At 50.5% G+C, this 16,507-nt stretch overlaps 1 protein-coding gene across 1 annotated transcript; it reads left to right on the top strand.

Annotated features, from left to right (window-relative positions):
• Positions 1 to 12,362: 12,362 nt before the first annotated feature.
• LOC128899281 (olfactory receptor 14J1-like) lies at positions 12,363 to 15,978 on the top strand (the record flags this gene model as incomplete). Its single annotated transcript, XM_054177664.1, has 3 exons — positions 12,363 to 12,539; positions 12,626 to 12,927; positions 15,349 to 15,978. Coding segments are annotated over exons 2-3 (909 nt in total), but the record flags the coding sequence as incomplete, so codon positions are not given.
• Positions 15,979 to 16,507: the final 529 nt, after the last annotated feature.

Below are 16,507 nucleotides of genomic sequence, written 5' to 3'. Positions count from 1 at the left end.
TTCTGGCACTGTGACACTCTGTAACTGTGATGCTGTAGCATTGTGACGGTCTGGCTCTGTGATGCTATGGCATTGTGGCACTCTGGTACTGTGATGCTCTGGTACTATGACACTATGGGACTGTGGTGCTGTGGCATTGTGACTCACTAACACAATGATGCTCTGGTACTGTGATGCTCTGGTACTGTGATGCTTTGACATTCGGACGTTGAGGTACTATGACACTATTGTACTGTGATGCTCTGGCATTTTGATGCTATGGTCCTGTGATGTGCTACAGTTATGATGGTCTGGTACTGTGATGGTCTTGTACTGTGATGATGTGGCATGGTGACACTCTGGCAGTGTGAGACTACAGTACTGTGATGCTCTGGCACTGTGAGACTCTGGAACTCTGATGCTCTGGCACCATGATGCTGTGGTACTGTGATGCTCTGGCATTGAGATTCACTAACACTGTGATGCTTTGTTTCTGTGATGCTCTGGCATTGTGGTTCTATGGCACTGTGTTGCCCTGGCACTGTGGTGCTATGGCTCTCTGACGTTCTGGCACTGTGTGACAGTTTAGGCTGTGCCTTTATAGAAAAGGATTGCTGCAGAATTCTCTAGCTGAATGTTTGGGTGTAAAAAGGAAAACAAATATTAATTCTAAATTAATTTCATTGGTCAGATGTGAGATGTAGCATAGAAAATCTCTCTCACATTATTTTCTCTCACTCCAGCTTCAATCTGACTTTTCTCTTCTTGGCCAGAGAGCATGCAACTGACCCTGGACTAAAACTGATAAGAGAAACTAACTTTCTTAACAACAGCTTTGAGCTAATTAATTTCCCTTACTCTCCTTTTCTCTCACTTTCTCCTTTTTCTCCTGATTAACTACTAGGGGAAAGGGAAGGAGGGGGAGAGATATTTGGGGGGAACCCGAGGTGGGATACTTCCACGAGGGCGATTTCTGTGTTTGTGTTCTTTCCTGTAAATTCTTGTGTGATATTGTAAATACTGTATATTTTGTATATATTCATTGCATTCCATTGTAGAGTGTAGTTTTGCTTGCAAAATACAGCATTCATTTGCTTCTCTGACTGGGTTAGCTGTGCTTTATTGTTGGTGTGTGTGGGCTAAAGCATCACACCACTACACAGTGACACTGCAACTGTGATGCTCTGGCTGCGTGATGCTCTGGGAGTATGACACCAAGTTACTGTGATGTTTTGGCATTGTGATGCTCTGGCTCTGAATAGAATAGAATAAACCAGGTTGGAAGAGACCTTCAAGATCATCGAGTCCAACCCATCAACCAATCCAACACCACCTAATCAACTAACCCATGGCATCAAGCAACCCACCAAGTCTCCTCCTGAACACCTTCAATGATGGTGACTCCACCACCTCCCTGGGCAGCCCTTTCCAATGGGCAATCACTCTCTCTGTGTAGAACTTCTTCCTAACATCCAACCTAAACCTCCCCTGGTGCAGCCTGAGACTGTGTTCTCTTGTTCTGGTACTGGCTGCCTGGGAGAAGAGACCAACATCCACCTGTCTACAACCTCCCTTCAGGTAGTTGTAGAGAGCAATAAGGTCACCCCTGAGTCTCCTCCTCTCCAGGCTAAGCAATCCCAGCTCCCTCAGCCTCTCCTCATAGGGCTTGTGCTCCAAGCCCCTCACCAACTTCGTTGCCCTTCTCTGGACTCATTCCAGCAAGTCAACCTCCTTCCTAAACTGAGGGGCCCAGAACTGGAAGCAGTACTCGAGGTGTGGCCTAACCAGTGCAGTGTACAGGGGCAGAATGACCTCCCTGCTCCTGCTGGCCACACTGTTCCTGATGCAGGCCAGGATGCCATTGGCCCTCTTGGCCGCCTGGGCACACTGCAGGCTCATGTTCAGTCAACCATCGACCAGCACCCCCAGGTCCCTCTCTGCCTGGCCACTCCCCAGCCACTCTGACCCCAGCCTGTAGCACTGCATGGGGTTGCTGTGGCCAATGTGCAGAACCCGGCACTTGGATGTGTTCAATCTCATGCCCTTGGACTCTGCCCATCTGTCCAGCCTGTCCAGGTCCCTCTGCAAAGCCTCTCTACCCTCCAGCAGATCAACTCCTGCTCCCAGCTTGGTGTCGTCAGCAAATTTCCTGATGATGGACTCAATGCCCTCATCCAGATCATCAATAAAGATGTTAAAGAGCATGGGAGTGGAGGTTGTCCTTGCCCTTTCTCTTGCTGTTAATGCATTTATAGAAGGACTTTTTGTTGTCCTTCACAGCAGAGGCCAGTTTAAGCTCCAAATGTGCTTTTGCCTCCCTAATTTTCTTCCTACATGACCTAGCAACATCCTTAAACATTCTGTGGGTTGCCTCCCCTTTCTTCCAAAGATGATACACCCTCTTTTTTTCCCTTAGCTCTATTAACAGTTCATTACCCATCCAGGCCTTCTGCCCCAGCGGCTCATCTTCCAGCACATTGGCACAGCCTGTTCCTGCGCCTTCATTAGTTCTTCCTTGAAGCAGGCCCAGCTCTCCTGGACCCCTTTATTTTTAAGGGCTTTATCCCCAGGAACCCTCTGAGTTAGTTCCTTGAGTAACCTGAAGTCTGCCTTCCGGCTGCCCAGAGTGGAGGTCTTCTTGCTGCCCCTCTTAGCTTGACTGCGTATTGAAAATTCAATTCCCTCCTGGTCGCTGGCCCCTGAACACCCTCCGACCACCACATCACCCACCAGCCCTTCCCTGTTGGTGAAGAGGAGGTCAAGCAGAGCCTTACCCCTGGTAGGCTCACGCAGCACCTGGGATAAGAAGCTGTCCTCCATGCACTCTAAGAACCTCCTAGACTGCCTCCTCTCTGCTGTGTTGAGATCCCAGCAGATATCAGGCAGGTTGAAGTTGCCCATGAGAACAAAGTCAGGCGATGCTGAGACAGCCTTAAGCTGGCTGTGTGATGCTCTGGGAGTATGACACTAAGTTACTGTGATGCTTTGGCATTGTGATGCTCTGGTTCTGTGATTCCCTGGTACTGTGATGCTCTAGAATTATGATAGTCTGGCACTGCGACACTCTGGCATTGAGACACTATGGCTATGTGGTGCTGTGGCACTCTGATGCTGTGCACTGTGGCGTTCTGGCACTGTGATGCTCTGGCATTGTGATGTTCTGGTACTGTGATGCTCTGGCATTGCGATGTTCTGGTACTATGACACTATGGGACTGTGGTGCTGTGGCATTGTGACTCACTAACACAATGATGCTCTGGTACTGTGATGCTATGGTAGTGTGATGCTTTGGCATTCTGACGTTGAGGTACTATGACTATTGCTCTGGCATTTTGATGCTATGTGTGACCGTTTGAGGCTGTGCCTTTAAGAAAGGGACAGTGCTGGGACACTCTGGCTGAATATTTTGTAAATATTGACATTCTAAATGAATTTCATTGGTAGATTGGTAGAATGCAACTTTAAGTTTTAGTGCAGTGGGAATTTTTCTGAGTTCCAGCCTGTTCTGCCTTTCCAGCCTGTCTGCTTCTGAGCAAACTAGCTGGAGCTGACCTTGAGATAAGCAAAACTAATCCCTGCATGTGCTTTTTGAAGCACTGTCATGATCTGGTAATATGCTGTACTGGCATTGTGAAGCTATGCTTCTGTGATGCTATTATACTGAGACACTCTGGTACTGTAGTGTACTGACATTGTGGTGTATGGTACTGTGATGCTCTGGTATTGTGATACTCTGCTCCTGTGAAGTTACTCTATTGTGGTGCTATGGCACTGTGAGGCTCTCGCACTGTGATGGTATGGTACTGTGATTCTCCGGTACAGTGACAGTGTGGCACTGTGATGCACTGGCACTGTGACACTATTGTACTGTGATGTTCTGGTATTGTGATGTATGGAACTGTAATGCTCTGGCAATGTGATGCTTTGGTACTGTGATGCTCTGGCATTATGATGCTCTAACACTGTGACACTTTGATACTGTGATGTACTGGCATTGTGATACTCTGATACTGTGATGCTCTGGCACTGTGAGGTTTAGGCTGGAGGTGAGGAGAAATTCTTCACCAAGAGAGTTGTTAGCCATTGGGATGTGCTGCCCAGGGAGGTGGTGGAGTTACCATCCCTGGAGGTGTTCAAGAGGGGATCAGATGTGGCACTTGGTGCCATGATTTAGTAGTCATGAGGTCTGTGGTGACAGCTTGGACTTGATGATCTTTGAGGTCTCTTCCAACCTTATTGATTCTATGATTCTATGATATGACGCTCTGGCATGCTGACACTCTGGCACTGTTTAGCTATGGCCCTGTGATACTCGAACATGGTGATGCTATGATTCTGTGATGCTCTGGCATTGTAATACCATGGTAGTGTAATGCTCTGTAATTGTGATGCTCTGGCACTGTGACTCTATGGTACTGTGTAGCTCTGGCAGTGGGATCCTATGGTTCCATGATGATTTGGCACTGTGATGCTGTGGTACTGCGATGCTCTGGTACTGTAATGTTATTGTACTGTGACACTGGCATTGTGAGGCTCTGGTTCTGTGATTCTCAGGCACCGTGTGGTGGAGAGAGAAGGCCCAGCTTTCCCTCCCCCACAAAGAAAGGAAAAAACCCACGGCTGGCCCAGTCGGAGAAGCAAAGGATATGCTATATTTACAAGCAATATAGAATGCAGGTTGTATATACACAATATATACAGTATTTACAATATATATACAGAAATATACAGCAATGAAAAATACAGGAACAGAACTCCATCCTCCGGACAGAGGAGGGTTTCCCCCCCTGTACCCCCTCTCTCCCCCCACCTCCCATTTTCCGAAAAAGGGTTAGAGAGAGAAGAGAAAGGTAATTATTAAGGAAAAGAATTCTTATTAGGCCTCAAAGCGCATGCAGGGATTAATTTTGCTTATCTGGTATTCAAGGTCATTCCGGCTAGTTGCTCAGAAGCAGACAGGTTGCAAAGGGAGAACACAGTGGAACTGAGAAAGATTCCCACTGCACTAAAACTTAGAGTTGCATTCTACCAATCTACCAATGAAATTCATTTAGACCTATCTTTGTTTTCAAAATATTCAGCCAGAGTGTTCCAGCACTGTCCCTTTCCTAAAGGCACAGCCTCAAACGGTCACACACCGTGACACTATGGCACTGTGATGCTCTGGCACTGTGATGTTCCTGCTTGGGAGAGATTTGAATATTTTATTAATATTTTTCATGGGATTTTTGGTTAATAAAGTTATTTAAATGTTAATATTTTTTCTGCTAATTATTGGCTATGAATAACAACTATAACAGGACTCCTTCCCAGTACAGATTGTGCCCACTACCTGTAAAGGCTACAACAGCTGAGGCCCTTTGACCACAAGGCTTGGACTCCTCCCAGTAAAATCTGTGTCCCCTTACCCTCTCCCAGACAGACTGGGCCCCATCCCAGTACAAACTGCTTCCCTGTTGATTTGGAGCTGGAGGTTCTCCTCTGTCCTGTCCCAGTCAGAAAGACACCACAGCCTCCGGCAGGAACCATTCCCAATGCCCTTGGATGGAGCAAACTCTGCATACAGTGAAAAAGGCCAACTGCAGCTGGGCTGTGGCAGGAGGAGTGTGGCCACCCAGGCAAGGAGTTGTCGTCTCCCTGGACTCAGCACTGGTGTGGCCACGTCTGGATTCCTGATGTCTGGGTGTGTGGTTCTCCAGACTGGAAGAATGGGGAAGAAGTGGAACAGCCCAGAGGAGATCTGCTAGGGCTGGGTTGGAGAAGCTGAGGGACTTGGGCTTCTTTAGCCTAGGAAAGTGGTTCCGGCCTAGACCCTTCCTGTCAGGGATTTCAGGTAGTGCAAGGCCCTAGAAACCCTATCCCTAATAGCCCCAACCCTAACAACAACAAGCCCTAAGCCTAAAACCCTGGAAACCCTAACAACCCCAACCCTACCACCAAGACTAACCCAAAGTTCCTGGAAACCTCAACCCTAACACTGAGGCCCTGGAAAGCCTAAACCTCATAACACTAACCCAAACCCCAACTCCTAACTCCAAGTCTCTGGAAAACCCAACCTTAATAACCCGAAGTCATAAAACCAAGGCCTTGAAAAACCTAACCCTAATAAACCCAAGCCCTAACCTTTAGGCCCTGGAAACACTCATTCTAATAACCCCAACCCAAACCACAAGCCATAACCCCAAGGCCCTGGATACCCTGGCCCTAAGCCCAAGGCCCTAGAAACCATAACCATAATAGCAACAAGTGTAATCCCAAGCCCTAACCCTATGACCCTTGAACCCCTAAGCCTAATAACCCCAACCCTAATAACCCAAAGCAGTAAACCCAAGGCCCTGGAAAACTTAACCCTAATAACCACCTCACTCCAACTTCCTTTCATGTTGAGGTCTCCCTTCAGCTTCTTCTCCAGGCAGAACCACCCCAGCTCCTTCAGCTGCTCCTCACAGGACTTGAGGTGGCCAAGAACCCCTCTGGTTCTTGGGGTGGGGCTGGACTGTGGTGAGCTCTTTTTGATGAGGAATTAATTCATTACTCATACCACAGGTGCCAATAGGTAGGGCTTTATTTCACATGAAGGGCAGAAAAGGCTACACCATAGCGCTGCAAGGCACCAACCCCAAAGCAAGGCACAACCCCAGGAGTTACCCAGTGAACCTGAGAGCAGAGCCTGATCCCAAGCACAGCGCAGATGACTCAGCCTAAACACCCTATAAGAAACACTGCAGTGCCGAGGATCGTGACATGGCAGAGCTGACTGGAGCTGACCGCAGCTGAGCGTCTCCCATCCAGGCAGGCGTCCCCCAGAGACCAAATCTTGTCTGGCTGGATCGGAGCAAATGGCAGGTGCCTGTGGGGGACTGTGATGAATCTGTGGACCTTCTGAAGAGCTCTGGTGAGGAGTTCCATATTGAAAACATCACTGTGTTCCCATGAGAATCTGGAAAGTCCCTGGACTGAATGTTGGAGGATGAGAAACTGCAAGGTAAGATAGGAGGCCACCAGGACTTCCTTAACAAGTAACTATAGCAGTGCTGTCACTAGCCAGTAACTATCTGGAGGAGTTTATTAACCAATCACACACAGCCACACTGACAACATAGATACAAATATGAGTTGCTTGCTGGAATAAACGGAGTCGTTTGCCTTTCTCTATACTCTGCTTGCACAGATCTTTGTCACTGTAGCTGTCACCCTATACAGTGACAGCTGCCCAGTAGCGATCTTCAGTTTTTTAAGGGTCCCACATCCTGCAAAGTGAGGCCAGGACACCGCAGGAGGCTGAGGCTTGGAGCCAAAGCCCCTCCCATATTTCACAATTGTGTTATGTAACTTCTCACCCTACTGCTCATGTGCACAGCCCACTCAGGGGGTCGCACGCCCCCTGCCCAGCAATAGCCTCCCTCATCTTCATCTCCCTCAGGTCTGTTAGCAGCCAAGTGAGAGCTCGAAGGTCTTTTGCGGTCAGCTCAGGAGGTCAACACATTCAGTACATTCCCATCCCTGCTCAGCTTCATAAACAAAGGGCCTACAGATCCATGTTGTCCACTACTCTTGTTGTGCACCTGGGAGCTGCATGGTCAAACACATTCCCAGACAGCCCCCAGGCAGCTGGGCACCAACATCAATCATTCCCAGGCAGGCCTTGGCAGCTCGGTACTTCTAATCAAACTCCAATTAATTCTTCCTTGCTACTTTCCACCACATGATTAGAAATAACCAGTGGCCGATAACGCACAACGCTAGTGCTAAAAGACTTAATAGCTTTGGCAATCATCTTGCACACAAGCAAAGACACAAGGTAGAAAACAGATGAAGCATAAGGAGATAAAACTAACAAGGCAGAGGCCTAAAAGACACTTTGGAAGCCACAGCCAACCCCACTGTAAGGCTCCAAGGGGTTCCAACTATTGTCCACCTGCACTTGATGTGCTAACTTCTCTAAGGTGTTTACTAGTATGTGTATCTAGAGTCACTAAGATTCATACAGCACATCCCATCTAATTCCTCACATCCTGGGGCAAGTCTGTTCTGGGCAGGGTCCCACTGGATGGTGGGGATGGGGTCAGCTTCTTCTTCTGCGAGGGGTGGGGAGGGGATGAACATTGACCTTTGCTGGTCAGTGGGCTCCCTTAGCATGACTTGGATGGCTCCAAGTCCCAGCCTCCTGTTTTGTCCTGGCCCCACATTGCAGAATGCAGGACCCTTAAAAAGCTGAATATCACTACTGGGCAGCTGCTCTTTGCTCCGATCCAGCCAGACAAGATTTGGTCTCTGGAGGACACCTGCCTGGATGGGAGACACTCAGCTGCGGTCAGCTCCAGTCAGCTCCTCCACGTCACGATCCTCGGCACTGCAGTGTTTCTTATAGGGTGTTTAGGCTGAGTCAGCTGCGCTGTGCTTGGGATCAGGCTCTGCTCTCGGGTTCACTGGGTAACTCCTGGGGTTGTGCCTTGCTTTGGGGTTGGTGCCTTGCAGTGCTATGGTGCAGCCTTGTCTGCCCTTTATATGAAATAAAGCACTACCTATTGGCACCTGTGGTATGAGCAATGAATTAATTCCTCATCAAAAAAAGCTCACCACAGTCCAGCCCCACCCCAAGAAGCAGAGGCCACCTCAAGTCCTGTGAGAAGCAGCTGAAGGAGCTGGGGTGGTTCTGCCTGGAGAAGAGGCTGAAGGGACACCTCAACCTGAAAGAAGATTGGAGTGAGGTGGGGTTGGTTCTTCCCCAATGGAACAAGTGATGGGACAAGACAAAATGGCTTCAAGTTTGTTATAAATATTATAGTTATGAATGAGAGGCCCAGATAGCAATTCCTGTTTTAATATAATTGATTTATGTACAAACTATGCCAAAAAATAGTTCCAGTTAATATTTACCAGTACATAGAACATAGAATAAACCAGGTTGGAAGAGACCTTCAAGATCATCGTGTCCAACCCATCAACCAATCCAACACCACCCAAACAACTAACCCACGGCACCAAGCACCCCATTAAGTCTTCTCCTGAAAACCTCCAGTGATGGCGACTCCACCACCTCCCCAGGCAGCCCTTTCCAATGGGTAATCACTCTCTCTGTATAGAACTTTTTCCTAACATCTAGCCTGAACCTTCCCTGGCACAGCCTGAGACTGTGTCCTCTTGTCCTGGTACTGGCCACCTGGGAGAAGAGACCAACATCTGTCTGTCTACAACCTCCCTTCAGGTAGTTGTAGAGAGTAATAAGGTCACCCCTGAGGCTCCTCTTCTCCAGGCTAAGCAACCCCAGCTCCCTCAGCCTCTCCTCGTATGGCTTGTGTTCCAAACCCTTCACCAACTTTGTTGCTCTTCTCTGGACTCATTCCAGCAAGTCAACATCCTTCCTAAACTGAGGGGCCCAGAACTGGACACAGGACTCAAGGTGTGGCCTAACCAGTGCAGTGTACAGGGGACCAATGACCTCCCTGCTCCTGCTGGCCACACTGTTCTTGATGCAGGCCAAGATGCCCTTGGCCCTCTTAGCTGCCTGGGCACACTGCAGGCTCATGTTCAGTCTACCGTCAACCAGCACCCCCAGGTCCCTCTCAGCCTGACTGCTCTCTAGCCACTCTGACCCCAGCTTGTAGCTCTGCATGGGGTTGATGTGGCCAATGTGCAGAACCCGGCACTTGGATGTGTTCAATCTCATGCCGTTGGACTCTGCCCATCTGCCCAGCCTGTCGAGGTCCCTCTGCAGAGCCTCTCTACTCTCCAGCAGATCAACTCCTGCCCCCAGCTTGGTGTCATCAGCAAATTTCCTTATGATGGACTCAATGCCCTCATCCAGATCATCAATAAAGATGTTAAAGAGCATGGGGCCCAGTACTGATCCTTGGGGCACACCACTGGTGACTGGCTGTCAGCTGGGTGTGGCACCATTCACCACCACTCTCTGGGCTCGGCCCTCCAGCCAGTTCCTAACCCATAGCAGTGTGCTCCCATCCAAGCCATGGGCTGACAGCTGGTAGAAGTACTCAGCTGGAAGGACCATCTCTACAGAATGTATTTATATGTCATCAATTTGAGCAGTTTAAACAAACTAGAAAATTTAGAAAATTTAGAAACAGAACTCAGTTTGCAAAGAGAGGCCTGGCCGGGGACCGGCAAGTGAGCGAAGCAGAGCGGCTTGGCACAAACCTTAACAGAAACTTTATGAGAAAATATTTGGTTTACTGATGACCTAAGGGTGTTGGTATTTGCAACCCAGAAATTATGCCACAGATGTGCTGTGATAAGGAAAGCCAAAATAGTGCCAAGCATGTGGAGGGCTGTGCCACGTGGCTGCTGCTTTTGCCAGACTAAAAGTCCCTGGTGCCTTCCAGAGGAAACGTTTGGAGGTATTTGCAACTTAGTCCGTGGGGCACATTGCCTAAGAAAGATCTTCCTGCTCGGGGAAAAGCCTTGCTGCCAGGGGTTTGCAGGGCACAGCAAAATGGCTCCTCAGAGAGGCGGAGGGGCAACTCCCTCTGCAGCTCATGGGGCTTGTCCAGGACAGCTGCCGGCCGGACAGAGCGATGTCCTCATTGCGGGGCTGTAGCTGTCGGGGATGAGCGGTGCACACAGGGCTACCGCGGTTCCCTTGCTCAGCGTGGGTCAGGCAGAGGCTGGCTCTGTTTGCAGGATGTTGGATGTGGTCTGCAGAGCCTGCACCCAGTATGGAGTTGCCGGTAGCCAGTCCAGGAACCAGCCCTACCAGCCCTGCCGAGCCAGCTCCACAGGACTGCTCCCCACTGCTTCAAGGGAACTGATGGAGTCCTGCTAAGGGAGCCTGCTGACTGACAAAGGTCTACATTCATCCCCTCCCTGTCCTCTGTGGGGAGAAGAAGCTGCCCCACAGCCACCAGCCAGGGGGAGCTCTCCCCAGAACGGACCCGCCCCAGGGTGCCACCCCCAGGGTGCCAGCCCCATGAGGACAGCAGCCTGCCGCAGCCTGGCAAGCTAACCTTGCTGCAAAGAGAGACAGGGTGTATCTTTCACATGCTTTGCACTCACTAACATGCAGTCTAATGCACGATATGTTTTGCTCAAGCTTCAGCTCGAATTGTCTCTGACACATTGCAATCGCTCTGTAGTTAAGCTGCCAGCATCTTGTTGAGTCGCCATCTGGTGGCAGCCTTAGTTCTGTTAATGGAAATTAATTCTGCAAATATTCTAATTGGTTTCAAATTGTAAATACTAAGCCAGTTGTGGGGGATATTTCACAACTGTGCACTAGAATCTGTATATCAAAGAGTGATTAATTACTTATCAATAATTTGCAACAATAAAAATTAATTGTCATAATTAATATGTCATATTCATAAACTGATAATCTCTTCACCACACAAGGGCAGTGCTGTGGGACAAGAGGTCACTCAGAGGGAGGCTGGCCCAGCCCTTGGCTTTCTCTTTCAAGGAACAGGCAGGGAGGATGGAGAGATGTCAGTGAGGGGGATGAGAGATTGAGGTGAACTTGGAGAGAGGACTGGGTGTCTTCAAAGGAAGAGCTGCAGCTATGGGACACCACAGGGCAGGCTGTGGTGGGGACCACTGAGGGCACTGGCAAGGCTGAAAGCCCTCATCAGAGATGACCTCTTCATCACCATGGCTGTGGCCATTGTCTCTGCAACCAGAAGGTAGCTGAACTTCATTCACAAAGACCTCATTGCCTCCCTGCCCCACCCAAGAGTGTCACACCATAGACCTGCTCCAGCCATTACACATCCTCACATCCCACTGCCCCAGGAAGAGCCCTGAGCCATGTCTGAGGGACAGGATCTCCTTTCCAAGGGGCTGGGGGCCAGGACTTGGTCCTTTGGCTTGATCAAGCCCATCCAGGATTCCTCAGCATCAGAGCAACCTTGATATTGTCTTGGTCTTCCTATAGTTCTTGCTTCTGTTTTTCTGCTCTAACAAGCCCCTGGGGAGGTTTTTTCAGTGATGGTCCTCAGTGGGACCCATTAGGGCTCCAGCAAAGTTGGCAGTTTGTATCTGACCTCTTGAGACATTTCTGCAGCTTCATCTGAGTCTCTGAGACTCATGGACTCGACACCAAAGCCACCAGAGGAGTCATTAAATGCCTCGGGCTGGTCCTCTTCTGCTGAGCTGGGCCAGGCTCCTGAGCTGGAGGGAGCTGCTGGCAAGCAGGCAGCACTGCAGAGAGACAGCTCTGCCCAGGAGCTGCTCCTCTGCACAGGGCAGCAGGGCTGTGGGCACTGCCAGGGCATCTCAAGGAGATGAGGAAGGCAGAGAGAGCTTCAAGGTAGCCAGGACAGGTTGGGTGCTGAGAGCTCAAAGAGGAGAAAGCTTCCCAGCCCTGGGTGTGGTGAGTCTGTGGTGCAGGAGGATGGATTTGCAGTTTGGTGGAGGCTTGTAAAGCTGCCACATCCCACAGCCTCTGGGATCTCTCTCTTCTAGAGAGGGGCAGGAGATGCTCCAGAGCAGAGCTTCCCATCTGCACCATCAGAGACACAGGACATGACAGCTGCCTCCTGCTGGGGTGCCTGCAAGGCTGTGAAGCTTGGAGTGCACAAAGTTCCTGCAAAGAAGGAGAAGTAAATGTGAGAGGATTGTCTGGGAAATAGCCAAGGAATTGTCTGAAGGAATTCTGTCCTAACCTCTGTGATGTCTTCTGCTCTTCCAACAGTCCTCCATGCCCAGAGACAGACCATGTCCAACAGCAGCTCCATCACCCACTTCCTTCTGCTGGCATTCACAGGCACGAGGCAGCTGCAGCTCCTGCACTTCTGGCTCTTCCTGGCCACCTACCTGGCAGCCCTGCTGGGTAACAGTCTCATCATCACCACCATAGCCTGGGACCACCACCTCCACACCCCCATGTACTTCTTCCTCTTCAATCTCGCCCTCATTGACCTGGGCTACATCTCCACCACTGTCCTCAAATCCATGGCCAATTCCCTCTGGGACACCAGGGACATCTCCTCCAAGGTTAGAATAGAATAGAAAGAATAGAATAGAATAGAATAGAATAGAATAGAATAGAATAAACCAGGTTGGAAGAGACCTTCGAGATCATAGTGTCCAACCTATCATCCGACACCACCTAATCAACTAAACCATACAACCAAGCATCCTGTCAAGCCTCGCCCTGAACACCCCCAGCGTCGGCGACCCCACCACCTCCTCAGGCAGCCCATTCAGTGGGCAATCACTCTCTCTGTGTAAAAAACTTCCTCCTAACCTCCAGCCTAAACTCCCCTGACGCAGCCTGAGACTGTGTCCTCTTGTTCTGGTACTGGTTGCCTGGGAGAAGAGACCACCTCTGCCTGTCTACAACCCCCCCCTCAGGTAGTTGTAGAGAGCAATAAGGTCACCACCTGAGTCTCCTCTTCTCCAGACTAAGCAGACCCCAGCTCCCTCATCTCTCCTCATAGGGCTTGTGCTCCAAGCCCCTCACCAACCTTGTTGCCCTTTTCTTGGACACGCTCCAGCAAGTCAACATCCTTCCTAAACTGAGGGGCCCAGAACTGGACACAGTACTCAAGGTGCGGCCTAACCAGTGCAGTGTACAGGGGCAAGAATGACCTCCCTGCTCCTGCTGGCCACACTGTTCCTGATGCAGGCCAGGATGCCACTGGCTCTCCTGGCTGCCTGGGCGCACTGCAGGCTCATGTTCAGTCTACCATCAACCAGCACACCCAGGTCTCTCTCAGCCTGACTGCTCTCCAGCCACTCTGACCCCAGCTTGTAACTCTGGCATGGGGTTGCTGCGGCCAATGTGGCAGAACCCGGCACTTGGATGTGTTAAATCTCATGCCATTGGACTCTGCCCATCTGTCCAGCCTGTCGAGGTCCCCTCTGCAGAGCCTCTCTACTCTCCAGCAGATCACTCCTGCCCCAGCTTGGTGTCATCAGCAAATTTACTGATGATGGACTCGATGCCCTCGTCCAGATCATCAATAAAGATGTTAAAGAGCATGGGGCCCAGCACTGATCCTTGAGGCACACCACTGGTGACTGGCTGCCAGCTGGATGTGGCACCATTCACCACCACTCTCTGGGCTCGGCCCTCCAGCCAGTTCCTAACCCATCGCAGTGTGCTCCCATCCAAGCCATGGGCTGACAGCTTAGCCAGGAGTTTGCTGTGGGGGACGGTGTCAAAGGCTTTGCTGAGGTCCAGGTAGACTACATCCACAGCCTGCCCTGCATCCACCAGACGGGTCACCTGATCATAGAAGGAGATCAGGTTGGTCAGGCAGGACCTGGCCTTTCCTAAACCCATGCTGGCTGGGCCTGAGCCCTTGGCCATCCTCCAAGTTCTGTGCGACTGCACTCAAGATGACCTGTTCCATAATCTTGCCTGGCACTGAGGTCAGGCTGACAGGTCTATAATTCCCTGGCTCATCCAACCGGCCCTTCTTGTGGATGGGCACCACGTTGGCCAGCTTCCAGTCGTCTGGGATGTCTCCAGTGAGCCAGGACTGCTGAAAAATGATGGAGAGCGGCTTGGCCAGCACATCTGCCAGCTCTCTCAGCACCCTGGGATGGATCCCATCTGGTCCCATGGACTTGTGGGGATCCAAATGGCTAAGCAGATCACCAACTACCCCATTCTGGAACAGAGGAAGACTATGCTGCTCCCTAACTCCTTCTGCCAGCTCTGCAGGCCAGCTGTCTGGAAGACATTCTGTCCTGCTAGAAAAAATTGAGGCAAAGAAGTTATTAAGTAACTCTGCCTTCTCCTCATCCTTTGTTACAACATTCCCCTCCGTGTCCACCAAGGAGTGGAGGTTGTCCCTGCCCTTCTTCTTGCTATTAATGTATTTATAGAAGGACTTTTTGTTGTCCTTCACAGCAGAGGCCAGTCTAAGCTCCAAATGTGCTTTTGCCTCCCTAATTTTCTTCCTACAAGACCTTGCAACATCCTTAAACTTTTCATGGGTTGCCTCCCCTTTCTTCCAAAGATGATACACCCTCTTTTTTTCCCTTAGTTCTTTTAGAAGCTCATCACCCATCCAGGCTGGCCGTCTGCCCCGGCAGCTCCTCTTCCGGCGCATTGGCACAGCCTGATCCTGTGCCTTCAAGAGTTCCTCCTTGAAGTAGTCCCAACTCTCCTGGACCCCTTTGTTTCTAAGGGCTGTCTCCCAAGGAACCTTCTGAGTTAGTTCCTTGAGCAACCTGAAGTCCGCCCTCCGGAAGTCCAGAGTGGAGGTCTTCTTGCTGCCCCTCTTAACTTGACCAAATACTGAAAATTCAATTATCTCATGGTCACTGGCCCCTAAACAGCCTCCGACCACCACATCACCCACCAGCCCTTCCCTGCTGGTGAAGAGGAGGTCTAGCATAGCCTTACCCCTGGTAGGCTCACTCTGCACCTGGGATAAGAAGCTGTCCTCCATGCATTCCAAGAATGCATGTTGTGCTGCTCAGGTCTTTTTTATTGTCATTTTCATTTCAGGAGAGCTTTATCTCCTCACCATCATGGCCTACGATCGCTACGCTGCCATCTGCAGACCCCTGCACTATGAGACCCTCCTGGGCAGCAGAGTTTGTGTCCTCCTGGCAGCAGCTGCCTGGGCCTGTGGCTTTCTCACTGCTCTGCTGCACACAGCCAATACATTTTCCCTGCCCCTCTGCCAGGGCAATGCTGTAGAGCAGTTCTTCTGTGAGATCCCCCAGATCCTCAAGCTCTCTTGCTCCACCTCCTACCTCAGGGAACTTGTGCTAATCGTGCTCACTGCCTCTTTATTCTTTGTTTGCTTTGTGTTCATTGTGGTGTCCTATGTGCAGATCTTCAGGGCAGTGCTGAGGATCCCCTCTCAGCAGGGACGCCACAAAGCCTTTTCCACCTGCCTGCCTCACCTGGCTGTGGTCTCCCTATTTATCACCACTGGCTTCTTTGCCTACCTGAAGCCCCCCTCCATCTCCTCCCCATCCCTGGATCTGGTGATGGCAATTCTGTACTCGGTGGTGCCTCCAGCAGTGAACCCTATCATCTACTGCCTGAATAACCAGGAGCTGAAGGCTGCCCTCAGCAAACTGATCCCTGGGTGTTTTCAGAAGCAATAAACTCTTTGTCTTCTCCTGCAGAGCAGTTCTGATGCCTCTCAGTGCAGGCCCAGTCTGGCTTCTATAGCTTTTGCTTCTGGTGGGGGATTTTGGCTTGTGAGGATGCTGTCATCTCCTCTCTCTTTTCTTTTCTCTTCCAGGGTTTGTGAAAGAGGAGCTGTGCTCCTTGTTTGTTTAAACAAAATCAAAGGCCTTTCAGTAACACTTCCCTGCCTCAAATCCTTCTTCCAAGACTTTGCTGGAACTTCAGGGACAGTCTCCCAATTGCCCAAGAGAGTGTCCCATAGATGAAGGCAGCAGTGAGCAGCTAAACCATGTGAGTGTGCAGGGGTGGGGTAGGCAGAACTGTTCTGCAGACAGAGGCCTCCTGTGAGAGATGTGGAGCAGCAGCAGAGCAGGAGCAGGTCCAAACCTGTTTGCTGGCTCTGAGCCTGGGAAAGCTGCCTCAGGTCAATCATCCTGGAGCAGCAGTACAGTTTGGAGGGGGAACTTCAGCCTA

The sequence above is a fragment of the Dryobates pubescens genome, chromosome 42, assembly GCF_014839835.1.
Source record: "Dryobates pubescens isolate bDryPub1 chromosome 42, bDryPub1.pri, whole genome shotgun sequence".
In the NCBI taxonomy this organism is placed as follows: Eukaryota; Metazoa; Chordata; class Aves; order Piciformes; family Picidae; genus Dryobates; species Dryobates pubescens.
Note: the sequence above shows the minus strand (reverse complement) of the source record. Positions and strands in the feature narration are given on the sequence as shown.